At 39.7% G+C, this 18521-nt stretch overlaps 1 protein-coding gene across 1 annotated transcript in view; it reads left to right on the top strand.

Annotated features, from left to right (window-relative positions):
* The window catches only part of DSCAM (DS cell adhesion molecule), a gene marked incomplete at its 5' end in the record, with an annotated part of 743298 nt that overhangs the window by 444502 nt on the left and 280275 nt on the right, over positions 1-18521 (top strand). The window contains one exon of the mRNA XM_060149089.1: positions 7766-8044. Coding sequence (XP_060005072.1) covers positions 7766-8044 — 279 coding nt within the window. The remainder of the gene's footprint in view (positions 1-7765; positions 8045-18521) is intronic.

Raw genomic sequence — 18521 nt, 5'->3', positions numbered from 1 at the left:
GCAGAGATGGTGACAGCATTTATTATTCCTGCGAATACATTCCTAGTTCATAGTAATATAGAGAGATATATAGATAATTTCTGATCACATTGATCACACAAACATTGTGTAATTCAATTCTAATAATTGAAAAAAACCTAGCACCTCATTGGCTGTATTGGACCCTTTGTTGAATAAAATGAGGACAATATTCTATACGGACAAAATAACATGCATTAGGAAATAATACCAGAAAGCAACATAGTTTCCACTCCCTGTAAAACCTGCAACATAACCTGAGAAAAGATGTGTTTTATCACAGTAATATCTGCAGCAGATGGTGTTCTAACAACAGCAGGACCAATGGGAAGCAGGTTCTCACCTTGAGCGAGAATTGGGAAGTTCGTGTATATGATTTTGCGTGTTGTTTGTTTCACTTGTAAACAGGCCTTCAAGTCACGGCAGGTGTCTTGAACCTGGGACTTTCTGAAACTGGGGTAAATATGTGTGATTGGTTCCCCTATTGTTTTCTGTCCATGAAGGAGAATGTTTATCACTGAGAATGTAGCCAGAGCTGAGTAATCTCGGAAACTCCAATTTACGTTTCTGCTATGACACCTGTCTTAAAGAGTTCTAAGCCAAACAGGGATTCTTCTCCTTACCTGAGCACGGCTTAAATAATTCACGGGAGTGAATTTCCCTAAATGCACCCAAACCGCCTACTTAAATAACTCAGCCACAGAAATTTAAGTGTGGTCATTTCAATCTCTGGCTAAAGAAAACCTATTTAATTTTTTACGTTTTATATGGCTTGGGTTGTTGAAAATATGCCCAGGATACAGCTCCCTAAGGGAATTTTTAGAGGTGGACCCTGAATGCCATCCTACCACACGGGAGAGACAATGACTCACTCCTTCTCTGCCTTTCCCACCCAGCAGCAGCGCCAGAGAGCACCCTGCTGGCTCACTCCTGCCTTTTATTTCTGGGTCAGTGTTTGGGTGTCAGTTAATATCAGTTCATATTCAACCCCAAGGGAGCTTAGAGAGCAAGGTCAAGAAGGGCTTGCAGAGAAGCCCACATTTATGTGCACATGCTTAAGCCTCTGTTTATTTAGCACCTGCCGGCTCCCAGCAATGCCCTTCCTACTTGTGCTTTGTACCCTCCTGAAGCTCTGGAGGGCTCTGGTCATGCCCTTCTCACTTCAGCAGGTACAGGCCAAGGACCGGCAGCCCAATGCGTGGTAAGCCAGAAGCAGCTCTGGCAGAAGTCGCTCAGCTCAGGGGAACAAGCGACACCGGTGGCCGTACCTGAATAAGCAAGGCCAGGTCTTGACTTCATCTCCCCAGCTTGCCCTAACAGCAGGGGGAGGGGTGGCTCAGCGGGTCCACTAGTTAGAAGTCCTGGGCCCCTAGGACATGTGGCATGTAATATGTGTGCACGGAAAATCCTTGTCGTTGTGAGAACATGAATGCAAAAAGAGTAAAGAGTGATAGGTATAGAAGTAGGTATATTAGACAATCTTAGAGGGTAAAGGATCTTGGAAATTATACTCTAGGAACACTTGGAGGTTTTCAGGCGGGTTTTGCATTTCAGAACACTTTGGTGATGGATATGTGGGAAATGCATTTCAGGGAGAATAAAATAATTATTATTTTGGCACAGGTGAGAGATAAGAGAGGACTCTTGGCAGTGGAAGTCAGAATGCATAGAAAGGTCCTGATTCAAAAGAAATTTAGACCAGGAAATCTTGAGGGATTTAGTGATTTATTAGATGATACGATTGAGAACAAGATAGAAGTATGCATGCCTCTCAGTTTCTAGATTTAGTGCCCAACCACTTGGGAATTGCTTAGTCTGCTCATTCAATCACCTCATAAACTTCATGGGCCCCAAGACTGCTCAGGCTGAATAGCAGCCTCACCTCTGTCCTTCCCATCTCACCATCTCATCATTGTTATGTCCTGGATGTATCTCTGTTTGTATTCATAACTTCAGGATTGTCTAATGTGCAAAATGTAGACACATGTTCATCATCACCTCTTAAAAGGTATTTTCAAAACCTATTATGGGGCTTCCCTGGTGGCGCAGTGGTTGGGAGTCCGCCTGCCGATGCGGGGGACGCGGGTTCGTGCCCCGGTCCGGGAGGATCCCGTGTGCTGCGGAGCGGCTGGGCCCGTGAGCCATGGCCGCTGGGCCTGCGCGTCCGGAGCCTGTGCTCCGCACCGGAGAGGCCACAGCGGTGAGAGGCCCGCGTACCACAAAAAATAAATAAATAAATAAATAATAAAATAAAATAAAATAAAAATTGGCACATTAAAAAAAAAACTTTAAAAAAAAAACCTATTATGCAGTTAAGATGTACAAGGCACCATTTATTCCACTAGTTGTGGGAAGTAAAAAAGATAAACTCGATATATCTTCTGCTTCCTGGGTCACCCTACTTAGGAAACAGCCTCATACATAGATCACTATATTCACGTGTCATATATTTTATTATGAAATCTTGAACAACAGGCTCTTGGGGTGGATGGAGAAAGATTTTAATTGTGTTGTGTGAACAGAATGGAGGACTATATCACATGGGGCCGTAATCTACAATTCTGTACTCTAAAGCATACTGTAAAGTAGCAGAATTGGACAAAGAACCAATTCTATGGGTAGACAGTCCATTAAGCGATGTGCTCGACCCACAAGTCACACATGTTCACCAGCCTCACGGTTTTTGAGCCACAGCTTGTATTTGGATGGACAGTGCAGAGCCCTGAGCCTACACAGGTTCTAGGCATCCCTGATGGGCATACGGGTTCTAAAATGGGTGTGTAATTGGGACTGAACTCTCAGAGATCAGCCATGGGATTTGCATTCCCACAATGGGCAGGATTAGGAGATGCAATTTTTGGAGACTTTATGAAACATGTAAGATGTTATAAAAAGAAAATGTCTTAAAGGATGGGAAGAAAGGGCTTGTTAAACAGAATGGAGAAGAGGAGCTAGAAAGATGAAAATAACCACAGCCTTGACTCAGAATACTTTGGCCTGAGGCAGGCTCCCTGAGCAGCCTGATACCAAAAGCTGTCAACCTGAGACTTTTGTATGGAGACTCACAGAGTTAAATTACCAGTGGACGTGAAATGACGAAATGTTGGAATTGATGGAATTCTATATGGCAATGGAACTAGAGCCTTATCTGTCTCAACATGCATGCAATGTATTTGATCTTCCCAGTGAATTATGGGCCTTGGGACAAAAGAAAAAAAAAAGTTAAGAAGAGGAAAGGTAGAAGGATGCTAACCTGAGCTACTTCTAGGTACCACCTGGGCTCTGGGGCTGGCATGTTACATAAAGCCTTCTCCTGACACTCATGAATTGTGTCACTGTCACCGTGTTACACATGAAGAAATGGAATCATAGAGTTAAAAAATAACTGGATCAAGATAACACTGCTAACTACTCAAGACTGGCCAACACACAACTATGTTTTTTCAGTATGTCATACTCCACTCTGGGTGAGGGGGAAAGTAAAACTTGTTTTGTCCCCTGTGAAAAAGAATATCCAGTTAGTTAATTTTTGAGGGACAAGACACAGAAATGTATTAGCCTCATTTAATGTTCTTGTTAAGGGTTTAGAAAGAATAAGAATCTAAACTAACATTTGACAGTATTCAAGGGCTCTGCACTGCCTCAGAGAAAGGAACCCCCAGCATTATGTAGAATAAAATACACAAGCCTGGTAAGAAGTGACATTTAGCAGATATTTATATACTTTATGAAGGACGGTTACGTGGAAACCTGCCGCAGGTCGCATTCAGAATTTCTGCTCCTGTATTGTTACAAGGTTTTACTGTCAGTAAGATTCAGAGAATTTACCTTAAAAGGTGACATAATGACTCAGACACAATAAGCAATGCGCCTCAAACAGGTGATTTGGCTTCACCAAAATCATTACAAGAGTTTTTGACTCACTTGGTTTACTTTTTGCCTCTAATTTTATATCTTATACATGTAAAATATAAGATTCTGGACCCCTTAAAATATTTTTAAGCATTTTGTACAGCAGACTTGTGTTTCGTGGCTGAAGCAAGGGAGGCAACACATGTAGTAAGAAGTGACATGACACACAGGTCTTTTAGTTTGTGTTAAAAAAATAAAGTGCATCCCAATGTAATGTGGCAGGCAAAATAAGAAGTTACAAACATGATTTGACATTATTCTGGGAAAATGACTTTTCCCTCTAACTAAATTCTTCCTTTCATCATGAAAATTTTATTTTAACTATCTTGGATAGTTTCTGTTTATAAATACCTTTTAAAATATTTTAAATATTATCTTTTTCCCCTGTAATATATTAACAATAACTTATGAGTCAGATTCTTAATTATGCACTATGATATTGTATTAATTGCAGAAAAGCTGGCTATTATGAACAGTGTGCCCCAGCAAAAAATGTCCCCAGGTGCTGTGTGTGTTGCATTGTATCTACTCTTTATAGTTTATGCTTCGTTTCTCCCCACCTTTACCTTACCAATTGTGGCTTCTTACTGAGCCCTCATCAATATGTCTGAATTCTCAGCGTCTGGTTTAGACCAAGAAAGGAGATAATAAGGGTGCCGCAGAAGTTTAAAATACGATGTTCAGAGAGAGGGATTATCCTTTGAGTGACGTGAGTGAGGGTTAGTGCCTGGACTTTCTGACGTTTGTTTTTACTGGTTTGGAATCTTCATTTCCAGCGGTGTCACTTTATACCTAAACGTTTTGAAATTTACTTCTTTAACTATAATTATACTTCTTACAGTTCTATAAACCAGTGAATTACATATATTTTAGAATTATGGAAAGCATGAATTTTTAAAAATTGATTCACCTGTAGCTACTTCTTGCCTCTGTTCTTCAGAAATAATATGCATATGCCCTTTCTCTGTCCTATAACTTTCTTCTGCTATAAAAAGACACTCTTGTATTTAATAATTATTAACGGCCTACAGCCCATATTGTTTTCTTATTAAATAGATAGGTCAGAGGTGCTACATCTTATCTTTCTTTCTTTTTTTTTAAATTTATTTATTTTTGGCTGTGATGGGTCTTCGTTGCTGCTCGTGGGCTTTTCTCTAGTTGCAGCGAGTAGGGGCTGCTCTTCCTTGCGGTGCACGGGCTTCTCATTGTGGTGGCTTCTCTTGTTGTGGAGCACGGGCTCTAGGCGCACAGGCTTCAGTAGTTGTGGCTCGTGGGCTCAGTAGTTGTGGCTCACGGGCTCTAGAGCACAGGCTCAGCAGTTGTGGCACACGGGCTTAGTTGCTCCGTGGCATGTGGGATCTTCCCGGACCAGGGCTCCAACCCGTGTCCCCTGCATTGGCAGGCGGATTGCTAACCACTGACCCACGAGGGAAGCCCTTATTTTTCATTCTTGATTTGGGGCTTAGAAAGTAAGTCCTTATATATTTCTTGTCCGTATTGTAACTAATAAGGGAAATGGAGTCCTTTCCCTTGCCCACTAATGTTTCGTTTAACCATTCTGTTTTTTTCCTCATATTAAAGGCTTATGAAATAGAATCAGTGCTAAGAAACCAATTCAGGTGCATGTGAAAGTCTGTGACCCCTGTGCTCATTCACTGCTCACAGCAGCCCCCCTCGTTTTACAAATAAGGAAACTGAGGCACGTAGGGGTGCTCACGACTTTAGTTAGTAGCACAGCTGAACTTAAACCCAGGTAGTCTGGCTCCAAATTTCTTATCTTAGAAAAATGATCTGCAGTTCAGATAAAAAGCACCAAGCCAACAACGGGTGCTTAGGCTGGTCTGAGTAGACTCAAAATTAGGTTTCTGTGTGTAAGTAAACCAAAGAAGAAGAAACATAGTTACTTTTTATTTTTAAAATGTTAACTTATTAAGTGTTAATACTTAATATGGAGTAAACATTCGTAACACTTGGGGCAAGATTTAGAGAAATACAAGCACTTTTGCTACAACTTGGCACTTTCCCTGCCTAATGACAAACAACTGTGAACAAACACAGTGTAATCCAACTTGATCTATGCAGGGTGTAGGCTGTCAATATTTATTAAGCATAAGAATGTCTTCTTATAGCAGAAAAAAGTTACAGGATAGAGAAAGGGCTCTCCTTTTCAAGAACAGAGGCACGAATTAGCTACAGAGTGATCAGAATTTAAAAAGAAAACAGAAACAAAATTCATACTATCCACATTTCTAAAATATCACTAACTCATTGGTTATAAGCACCAGGTAGAACCTCATCCTGAGATCTTTTTCTCTTAGCGTCAGATCGACTTGTTGCAGACCCAAAGTTCTAACTTTACATTGAGGATCCACAGCAGTTTTGACATTGAATATGCTTGTCTGTACTTTCAGCTATCTGTTTCCTTGCTTGCTTGTTTGTTTGTTTCTCTCATAAAACCTAACATGAGTCACCTGCTTACTAACTCTGACTAATTTGCAACTTTGCTAATGACTAACTTGCAATTCTAACTTCCACCTTCTTTTGAAAGTGTACAGGAGTAGTAATAATAATATTAACTTACAGAAAAACCACTGCTATACTTTGTTGACATCCACTGCCTATGACTACGCATGAAAGCTCCACTGGGTACAGATGGTATATCATGTTCATTGCTGTCTGACCAGCACACACAGTGCAGTATTGAGCACGTACCAGGTGCTCAGTAACACTTCTTGAGTGAATAAATGAATGCATGAGTGGTTTCCGTTCAGATGTTTCTCAGCTGCATCCCTTTTGTCTCCCCTGAGTTGATAATTGAAAGGAGACTACGACTGATTTAAAGAATAAACTTTGCAGACATCCTGCTGTTTAATAACTTCATTTTGTAAAATCACCTAATATAATAACTGGTTTATATTAGGTTATTATTGGCTTAATTATCTTAATAATCTATGAATAACTACCCCAAAAGGCTGATAAGAAGAGGATATTGATAACTAGCCCATGACTAGTAAGAAGGATGAACAAGAATTTATTAGGGAATAAGAAGGATGAATAAGAATTTATTAGGGAAATTAAATCAAAAAGAACATTCCAGACTGAGCTTCGCTGTGTCCAAGGCTGGCCAAGATGAAGACTATATAACCTTATCTTCAGTAGCAACACAACTCCACAACTCAGAAAACTGGCCACAGACCAGTTCATAACTTAAGGTCGTGCACAAGGAATGTGTAAAATTGAGGGGTGCAGAGTAATGATGCAATTATCCTAACACAAATCTTTTAAATTAACATTTGCTATTAGTTGGATGTTAGGTATTAAAAAATGTTAACAATTAAACTGGAATCTCTGCTTCTTCAATAGGGTTAAAGTATTAACAAGATGTGGAATGGATTGAAGAGGGAACAGTAATTGTACTCCTAATATTAGCAAAGCAGGAAAGAAATCTCTTGTACACATTATTTTTAAAACCTTCCAAGAGAAAACCAAACCCAGGTCCCTCTTTCATAGTATTTACACTGAAAAGTGCAGAATCTGAAATGTTTCCTTTAAAAATGATTATTGAATTTTAAAAAAAATTATCAAAATAAATGTGATGAAGCATATTTGCTGAAGTACAAATCAAGCCATGCTTTTCATTTAGAACAATGAGAAAATTCAAATAACAAAAGAGCACAATTTCAAATCTTCTACCAGTTCATATACTTTTATGCTATAGCAGTGATTTGTATTACTCTTTCAATGTCATGCAAAAGGGTTAAAGAAAAAAATATAGCGTATTTACACAGTTCATTATCATCTTTCCTCTCTTACTTTTTCTTTTCTTTTCTTTCAGTTCCACCTTTTATCCAACCTTTTGAGTTTCCAAGATTCTCCATTGGACAGCGGGTCTTCATCCCGTGTGTTGTGGTCTCAGGGGACCTACCCATCACCATCACCTGGCAGAAGGACGGCCGGCCAATCCCAGCGAGCCTCGGGGTGACCATTGACAACATTGACTTCACGAGCTCCTTAAGGATTTCCAACCTCTCCCTGATGCACAATGGGAATTACACCTGCATAGCCCGCAATGAGGCAGCAGCTGTGGAGCACCAAAGCCAACTAATTGTGAGAGGTGAGGAGACACTTAGGATGCATGGCACCTATGCAGTCAGATTCAACAGCACTCACCAATGGTGTTTCCTTGAAATGTTATGAAAATAACCAGAATTCATAAGAATTCCCTGTCATCCCGTTCAAACACACACACACACACACACACACACACACACACACACACACACACACACACACACACAGCTGTAGAAGCCAACTATGAACTCCCCTAAACTCCAAGCCAAGGTGTATTTACCTAAAATGTGAAGTTTCAGAAAATTAGCAGAGAAGAAATGTGTGAATGAGATGTGGCGACCATGGGATTTAATTCTTGAAATAAGGCTTCCCTGCATGAACCCAGTGACTTGTGAGGCCCAAAATCCATGAGCTCATGCTGTGTTGTATTTATTTTATATAGCACTTTTTATATTATCATCTAGATTGATGGCTTTTAAAAATATTTGCCAAAGCCATATGTCACAGTTTTTCTGAAGTCAAAAAATAGTAGCTTTTTATATTTTTTTATTTTAGTTTTAGAAATGTGGTTTTCTTTGTTCCTCCCTTCTGTTGAGCATTAAATGTCTATCTTGGAAGGGTATTGAAACATTTACTAAATTAAGCAAAGTGTGACAATATTTATGAAAAAAACTAAAATAAGATGGTTTAACTTGTAGAAAACTTTGCCAGGGCTCTCAATGCACCTAAAATGTAAGCAACAGTCTTATTTCAAATCTCTTTGCAAGTCAGCAAATTTCCATCAAGGTTCACACTTGCCATCTTCAAAATGAGGAGCTAGTGTTCTCCAGTGTCTGTTGAGCATGGATGTTCCGTGATTTTATGGTTCTCCTAGAGTTTGTAGGTGTTCATCTACCAGTAGAATGTTCATCCACATTGCAAAAGTAACTGGATGAAATTAAAGATTTATATTAATGTTGATTGTTTGCATTTTAAAGTCCTTGAACACAGGACTCTCACTGTAGTTGTCAGGAGGGGATGATTTCCATTACCTGCAAGACAGTCAATAGATGTAAGCAGACTCTTTCTTGAGCAATAGGTTCCCATGTCCTTCCTCAGTCCTTACAACTTGTTCACATGACCCCTCTCCTTCCTTTCTTGTTGAGAGTAATGCTCATTCTGTCTACTTGCCAACAAAATAAAGTGGAGCATACTTAGAATTCATATGAAGGCACCAACTTTGTATCTGTGAAAAAGATTTTCCCTGAGTGAGTACGAAAATCTACCTTCAGTTAGATACAAAACAAAGGTACAAATGGCCTTATGCTAATAAAATTGGGATACATGAAATGTTTCTTCCCATTTTTGAAGATGTATAAAAATGGGAGCCAATCTAGTACTGCTTCCCAAGTGTTTTCTTATAAGGAGAACTGACTCTTACTATCATTTGTGAAGGGCAAAGCCGTGAGTACATTAGCCTGTCTCCGATATAATCTGCTCTGAAGGATCCAGGTCAGAGAACAGAAATGCTACATAAAAATGTACATGAGTGTTCTGTGAACCACTTGCCTTCACAGGAAATGCAACCAGACTTTTTTGACCAAGGCAAAGGTCAGATGACCTGGAATTGAGCCTAGCCAATCAGAATAATGTAGTGGATCACAATCTGATTAGTATCTCCGTGTGGTTGTTTTCTAAATATGTTAAATAAGGTTCTGTGAAATTAACATGAAGTCACTAGTTAGGTGATATAGCCCCGAGAAAGGAAATGTGCTTCACAAGCAGGTCAGTAGCTGGAGAAATAGTCAAAGACAAGGTAATGTGCGGGGGCAGTGGTTCACAATCCAGGCTTCACCATAAAATCTCCTGGGAGATTTAAGAAAACACTGATGACCATTTTCTGGTCCTAACTAAGCCCAACTAAATCATTATCTCTGGGAGTATATCCATCTCCCAGATCTCTGGGGCATTATCCTTTTTTTTTTTTTTCAATTCAAAATCACCTGTTAGTGGTTCTTGAATTGTGTCACACATTAAAATTATGTGGGGAGTTTTAAAAAATTCCTGATGTCCAGGTTGAAGTCCAATTAAATAACCATCATTGGACATGGGACCCAGGCACCAGGAATTTGAAAAATCCCTGAGTTGATTCTAATATGCAGCCAAGTTTAAGTCCAAGCACCCTGGGTAATTTGAATATGCAGCTATTTTAGAAGTCTGGAGTTTTTTATCTAAATGCAAAGAGGGGCCATTGGTGACTTTAACTAGGCTAGTGACATGGCCTGAATTATGTTTTTAATCATAACACTAGCAGCTGTGGAAAGAATGGATTGGTCCAGAAAGCAAGTAGGTAAGAAGCTATTTCAGAAGTCGAGGCAAGATAAAAAGTGCCTTGAGGCAAGGTGGTCACAGTCAAGGTAATGAGAAGCAGACAAATTTGCAATATGTTTTGGAGATGAATCAAACAAAGCATGTATATATAGTGAATGTTGCAAAGAGAGAGAAAGAGGAATTGTTAAATGAAGCACATATTTTGCCTAATAAGGTAAATGAAAGTGTCTTCTACAGAAGTGGAGAAGATACAAGGCATAGCAGTTGTCACAAGGGAAAGAATGATGTGGGAGAAACAAGAAGGCCTAGACCCAAGGCATTCCAAAATTTAAGGTTCTAGAATAAGAGGAGGAATCAGCAAAGGAGACAGGAAGAAGGAGCAGTCAGTGAAATAGGAGGAAATCCAGTGGACTGTGGGGTCCTGAAAGCAAAATAGGAAATAATCAAGAAAGATAGGTGATAACGTATATCAAATCCACTGAAAGTAGAAAAAGAGGAGAACCAACAATTGCTTATTGGGTTTTAGGAAGATGGATATTGTTTGTTACCTTGTAGAGTGGCGTGGCTGCAGTGAATCCCTGATTAGTGGGGCTTGAACAAAGAAAGGGAGATGAATGTGTGGGAACTCAGGAAAATACAACTATTTTTGTATTTTCAGGAATGTTGGTGTGACAGGAGGCGAGGTGGACACGGGACAAGGGAAGCTTACATGCTGATGGCAATGAGCCAATAGAGAGGAAAAACGTATGTGGCAGGATAAAGAGATAATTACAGGATCCAAGTTCTTGACTTAGTTAATTGGGTTCTTTGAACCAGTGGAATGTGTACAAACTAGTGTAATAATAATCTTGGTGGGGCTCCAGAAAGTAGAACCAACAGAAATGGTTGGAAATTTCAGTGAGACAGATTTTGAGTCAAGTAACTTAAAAGATAAATATAAAATTCATCAAATGGGGTCATCAGAGAGTAACATGCAGTGGATTTATCCTCCTACCATCAACAATTATAAAACTGGACAAAACTTTATAAAGTAACCATTTTCCAAATACGAAACAGGCAGAACAGGGCTGTGGTCCTAGAGAGGAGAGAAATATATGAGTTAAGCCCCGAATTCACCCCATATTTTTTCTTGGTGCACTTTCCAAACCATGATAGACGGATGCAGAACCCAAATAGATAATGGTGATTTTTATGGTGAAGAAAAACAAAGAACCATTAGAACCATTGAGGTGCTGGATATTACAGGTCAGAGTACTAGAGAGTGGGGAGCTGTTCAAAGAAAGATTTCTAAAAATCTATATAGGGCTCCCTTTGGGTCTTTAGCTTAATACTACACTTCACATGCATAGGGCGAGACCCTATGAAATCTAACAGAGAACAACTTCCAGGAGTATGTGAGATGAATAAAGCTTCCAGCAGTCACACAGTCCTGAGAAACATTGGAGTTCTGATTAGCCAGAGTAGAGAACACACAGGGAATTCAGTTAAAATCTCAGAAGAGGCCACACACTAAGAGAGGCCTAGTCTAGCCCTGGGATAAGGGCTACTCTAGACCAGCCCTAATAAAAAGCCTACAGGTAGCCTTGACAGGATTAAATTTCTTCACTGGTAAATCGACTGTTTGCAAGAATAACATTCAGTGTTCTTAAAAGGAAGACAACAAAATCCAGACTCTCAATATCATAGCATATCTGCAATGCCTTGCACATAATTACTGGCTATGAGAAGAAATAGGAAAATGTGAGCCATAAATAAAAGGAAAAAAAAAGAAAAGAAAAGAAACAGCCTAATGGGCATACAGATGTTAGAATTAGCAGACAGGGTTTTAAAGTAGCTATAATAAGCATTTTCAAAAATTCAAATGAAAAGATATGTGCAATGAGTGAATACATAGGGAATGCAAGAAGAGAAGTATAAAACATTTTTTAAAAAGAACCAAAAGGAAATTCTAGATCTGAAAAGCACAATATCTGAAATGAGGAATTAACTAGATATATTAAGTGGGATCTTGGATACTGCAGAACAAAGGATAACTGAACTTGAAAAGAGGGCATGAGAAAAGTATCCAATTTTTTTAGAGAGATAAAAGACTTAAAATGGCAAACAATGCCTCAGTGAGCTTGAAGTAATGTCAAGGAGTCCAATATAAATATAGTTAGAGCCTCAGAAAGAAGGGCAGGAAAAGCATAGATCTGAATAGTAATGACTTGAAAATCTTCAAATGTGGTGAAAAATATAAATCTACTGGTCAAAATGATTAATGAAGCTCAAGTAAAATAAGCACAAAGAAAGAACCATGCCATAGCATGGTAGATTTTACAGATTTTTGCATAATCTATCAAACTGTACATTTAAAACCTGTGAATATTACTGTATATAAATTGCACCTCAATTTGTTAAAAATTTAAATGTAAATTTTCTAATATTCAAAATTCTTCAAAAATGAAATAATTTCCTTCACAAAATATTAACTTTCCTGACAATGGAGGAGATATCATTTATCAAAAGCCGAATGATATTTTGAAAGACATTGCATGAAATAGGTGTCACAGGTTAGTGGCTGGCCTCAATAAAGAGTAGTTTCCCTTCTGGAATTAAGGCTCAATGATTTAAAGTTAAAGCTCTTATTCGCACTCCTTCCTCACGGGCTGTATCATATTTTATAACACATACGGAAAATATTCTAACTTCAACACGACTTTTAGTAAACATATCTCTTTGTTGATTCTATTTAATGGAATATATAAGACACATAAGGTACACAACTTTCCTTAGCCCATGCTACAATGGAGATGGGTTTATGATTCATTTAATTAAAATTTAAACCTGGGCCAATTCTTGAGCTCATGTTGCATAGATACCATAATAGATCATCATGCTGATTTCAGAAAATAATCACCTTTAAATAAACCTTAATAAAGTCAAGGCAGCTTTCTCTGGGCCTACTCTTCTTTTAATTACAGTTGGAATGGCAATGGCTAAAATGAATTAATTAGATAAGGGTTACAAGATAACCTTAACTCTCTAATGAAGCTTTCTCTATTTTAAAGTCCTTGTGTGTAGCAATCATTATTTTACTTGCTTTTTTCAAAAATTTAACAGTCCCATGAGTTCAGTATTTTCTTGTGTCTTACTTGTCTGCAAAAGAAAACAAAAAAATCACTAAGCTTTATGTCTTCCAAATATCAATGGATAGACATAAACTTTTACACCCACTCCCAAATGACTGCATTTGCTCTGTCCTTCATTGCTTCATCTTTCCCTTATTGCATCATGAAGCAACAAAGGACTTAGCACATACTCCTAACTGCCAGTCCTTGGGGTAGAGTCACTGAGATGATGAAAGCTCATTTCCTCCCATTGAGAACTCCTGCTCCAGTGGGAATGAGGCAGATTCCAGAAGGGAGGGAGAAATCCTGAAGGATTGGAAAATATAGCAAGTAGTTAAGAGGAGAGGAAGGAAGACATCGTGTTCCTGGAAGACGGTCTGTTACTTGCAATGGCAGGAGGGCTTGACAGGGCAGACATCTGTGTCTGGGGGAATGGTGTGCAAAATGACAAAATGAAGAAGGGTGAGACTTGAGAGCTAAGTCTGGTCCACATCTTGAAGGCTTTCTGTCCTATGAAAGAGGTCTGGAGGCCATGGAAATTTATGCAGAGTTTTAAAGCAGAAAAATCATATGGTTCATGGCAGGACGAGTCACGCATTGGAATAAAATGAGTCTAGGTAGGACGCCTGAAGGGGAGGTCCTTGTAGTCCCCATGAGAAGTGATGATGGCTGGAGCTAAGGTGGTCATAGGATGGGCAAAACAGAAGATGCTTGGCAGGATTTAATTGCCAGTTGTGTGAGGGAAATGTGTGAGGGCAATATTTGAGAAGCCTTGAGGACAGATGTGCAAGAATTCTGGCCAAGGACTGTGCTGGGTGTTGGGTTGGGGAGTCGCTCCAGATGTAGAACATTTCACCAACTCATCTGTTTCCCCTCTGCCCTTCGTACACAATGATTGGAGCAGGGCATTTTCTCCCTGCATGACTAATGCCTGCCGTGGGTGACAACCTCTCTTCTTGTATAGCTAGAGATCAGGCAGCTGCTCTCAGAATTTCAAATTTTAGTTTGAATGGTCAAGAGGTGGAATTTTATCACCACTTCAGCTAGATCACATTCTGGATAAGCTAAATAGATCTTTTTTGGTAAAATGAAGAATCTTATTTATTATTGCCATTTGGAATGAAGAGTGTTCCATACTGCACACTGTAGACTCACTAACTTTGGAACATAATCTGTCCTTTGATTCATGAAAAATATGCGAAGATATAGTTGGAGAAACAAAACCCACATAAAAATAGCAAGCCATGTTAGAGAATAATTATATGGATTTTTATTTAAATCTTTAACTCAAATTAGAGAATGTTTTCCTCTTAGGGGCTTTAAAGTTTTCGGCCTGAGATGTAGCTTGGGAAAAGTGGAAATAGAATAAGGAGTTCAGAGACCTTGAAGTTGCCTTGTCTCAGTGAGGGTGGTTGGAAAGTCTCCAAGTGACAGACTGCTAATGACAAGAGCAAAACGACCTCTGATAAGGGAGAGGTCAGTGCCGTTTGATAGACTTCGTGGAAGGAGTGAGCGCCATCAGCCTTGATGTATAAGTAAAGTCTAGAAAGAAAATAAAAAATATAGCAACAGGGCTTCCCTGTTGGCACAGTTGTTGAGAATCCATCTGCCAGTGCAGGGGACATGGGTTCAATCCCTGGTCTGGGAAGATCCCACATGCCGTGGAGCAACTAAACCTGTGTGCCACAACTACTGAGCCCACGCATCTAGAGCCCGTGCTCCATGGCAAGAGAAGCCACCGCAACGAGAAGCCTGCAGGCAGCAATGAAGACCCAACACAACCAAAAGTAAATAAATTAAATTAATTAATTAAAAAAATACAGCAACAACACTGGAACTTTCAGTAAGTAAACCAAGGTCCACATTTTTGCTTGTTCATTTTCTATATGACTTTGGAAACATGATTGAGTTTCTCTGAGTATCAGTTTCCTCATCTGTAAAATGGAAATAATGAGACTTAGCTCTTGGAATTGCCGAGAGAATTGAATCAGGTAACAATTGCTATGTCCTTAGCACCCAGATAGTAGCAGGGCTCTCCAGTTTCTCTTCATTTAATGAATGAGTGGAAGGAGGACAGAGGCATTCAGACATGTTTTCTGAGGTCAGTGAGGGATAAACAGCACCAGTTAAGACACAGAGGCTGTGCCATTATTTATTTATTGATTTATTTTTAACATCTTTATTGGAGTATAATTGCTTTACAATGGTGTGTTAGTTTCTGCTTTACAACAAAATGAATCAGTTATACATATACATATGTTCCCATATCTCTTCCCTCTTGCATCTCCCTCCCTCCCACCCTCCCTCTCCCACCCCTCTAGGTGGTCACAAAGCACCGAGCTGATCTCCCTGTGCTATGCAGCTGCTTCCCACTAGCTATCTATTTTACGTTTGGTAGTGTACATATGTCCATGCCACTCTCTCACTTTGTCACAGCTTACCCTTCCCCCTCCCCATATCCTCAAGTCCATTCTCCAGTAGGTCTGTGTCTTTATTCCCATCCTACCCCTAGGTTCTTCATGACATTTTTTCTTTCTTAGACTCCATATATATGTGTTAGCATACGGTATTTGTTTTTCTCTTTCTGACTTACTTCACTCTGTATGACAGACTCTAGGTCCATCCACCTCACTACAAATAACTCAATTTTGTCTCTTTTTATGGCTGAGTAATATTCCACTGTATATATGTGCCACATCTTCTTTATCCATTCATATGTGATGGACACTTAGGTTGCCTCCATGTCCTGGCTATTGTAAGCAGAGCTGCTGTTGTGCCGTTATCATAGTTAGCCCGCCTGCTTGTTGCCTTGAACAAATACATGATTGATGTAGGAAGTGATGGGGAACCTCAGAAGTCCTGGAACTGATTACCTTTGGGGGTGGGAGACCAGTCTGGTAGCAGTCAGTGGGCTGTGTCTCTACAGATAAGGGAACCCAGGGAAGACCCCTTGGCCTGTCAACTGACCCCCCAGACCCCATCCCTGCTCCCCTCGCCTCTCTTTTGCCTTCCATCCCTATCACAATTTGGACACCTATTAGCTGTGTGATCTTGAGTAAATTCCTTAAGCTATTTTTACCCCAATTTTCTTATTCCTAAAATGGGAGAATAGTTACTAGAGGTTTTCTGAGGGTTAAAACAAAGAATGCATTTATCACAGCACCTGGCACATAATAAGCCAGCAGGTGGTAACTCCCTTTCCGGCTCTTCTTCTGTTTCTCCCTTCCTTCCACTCACATCTGCATGACTTTGGTACATGATTGAGGACACATTACATAGAAGAGGCTGGGGGTAATCCCAAGTATCAGGCAATTAATTAGAATGGTGGCCTAGGGAATACAGTCAAAAAGGTAATAGTGCTATATATTTTTGCAGAAGCTGGAGCAGTGGGGGATAAATTGTGTGTGGAAGGTAGAGGTGATACCTGAGACGTTAAGGCTGAGGTATAGGATAAAAGGGTAGGATTGAAATGGAATTTGGGAACCCAGTTCCTGGTTATTCCTTACACCAGAGTCATAGGACTTTGGGCCATGGTAAAGAGAAGCACATTTTTATAGTTTGGGTCACTGGGAAGATTTATGAAGACTTCATTTAAAATAAATTCGCTGTTATCATAAGAAGTTAAAAGAAAAAACCCTTGGCACTTATGCACATGCCTCATGACTTACACTGGCAGTGGAAGGGTGATCACCCTAATGTCACACTCAGTTGGGTGACCTTGGCATCGATGAAGGCATTTTGAGGGAAAGGACTGAACTTAATGGCAAAACACGCCTGCCCTTTGGTTCTATTGTTGGCTCAGCACCACTGCGAGGAAAGCTGCCAGCTCTGTGATTTCCTGTCTGCGATCCCAAAGGTCCGTTTTCTTACACTTCTTTATATCTCATGACGGGTCTGTTGTTTCTGGCTTTTAATGGTGAGCTGGCACACAGTGAAACAAACACATTATCTAAACAGCCCTTCCTTGGCCTTTATTTGGCAGGAAAAAGAAAACTTATACAAGGCCACTATCTAGTTGCTGTTTGTGGACCCAATTTCTGATACTATAGTCATGCTATCATTTTGCTTCATTCATCCATTCATTTTTCCAACAAATACTTGTCAAGCACCTATTTTATAATAGATGCTGTGAGTGCTGGGGGTACCATGGTGATCAACACACAGAGAGCCAGTCCCTGCCCCATAAAACTTAGTAACAACCTAAATGGGAAAAGAATTTGAAAACCAGTAGATACATATGTATATGTATAACTGAATCACTTTGCTGTACACGTGAAACTAACACAACAGTGTTAATCAACTATACTCCAATATAAAGTAAAAAGTTAAAAAAAACTTATATTTTTCAGAGCAGGAGAGAGGCAATGAACACACAAATGATGTCAGGTGTCTACCTGTGGTATGAAAAGTAAAGCTTGATAGGAGGATTGACAGTGATAACGGAATGGAATTTTCAGATGCACAGGGTAAGCCTTTCTGAAGAGATTTTTGAAAAGAGACTTGACCAAAGTGAGGGAGTGAGTCACAGGTCTCTCTGTAGGAAGTGAGTTACAGGCAGAGAGACAAACAGGTACAAAGACCCTGAGTCAGGAGTGGGTTTTGTGGGTTCAAAGTACAGCAAGAGGCCAATGTGCTCACTGTTCAGTAGGAGAGAAGTGGGGGGCGGTTATCTATTCTGGGTATGACAGGAGGCCACTGGAGGTTAGTTTCTAGTGTCATAAATTAACTCTTACTTAGACTTTGATCAATTACTATCTTGACTAAATGCCATACAGCAGATAATGGCAATATTTATCTACACAGGACCCCCGTCTTCCGCTGCCACCACCAAGTAGCTTCCGGTTTACCTTCAATAAAACTGAATCCCTGTCCCTGTTGACAGATAGTGAAACCTACATCCATTCTTTGGAAATATATAGCTACTTAGAGGCCATGAGTTCCAAACATAAAACACTGGACTGCACCTAACACTGAAAAATTCCTGTCCTATTATTTACCTGTCCTATTCCTCCCTTAAAAACAGCAAAAATAATTCTTCCCTTTAATAAACAGACCAAAGCCAAAGATCACGTATTTTAAACAACCCTCATCTTAAGCATC

The sequence above is a fragment of the Lagenorhynchus albirostris genome, chromosome 5 (genome assembly GCF_949774975.1).
Source record: "Lagenorhynchus albirostris chromosome 5, mLagAlb1.1, whole genome shotgun sequence".
Taxonomy (NCBI): domain Eukaryota; kingdom Metazoa; phylum Chordata; class Mammalia; order Artiodactyla; family Delphinidae; genus Lagenorhynchus; species Lagenorhynchus albirostris.
Note: the sequence above shows the minus strand (reverse complement) of the source record. Positions and strands in the feature narration are given on the sequence as shown.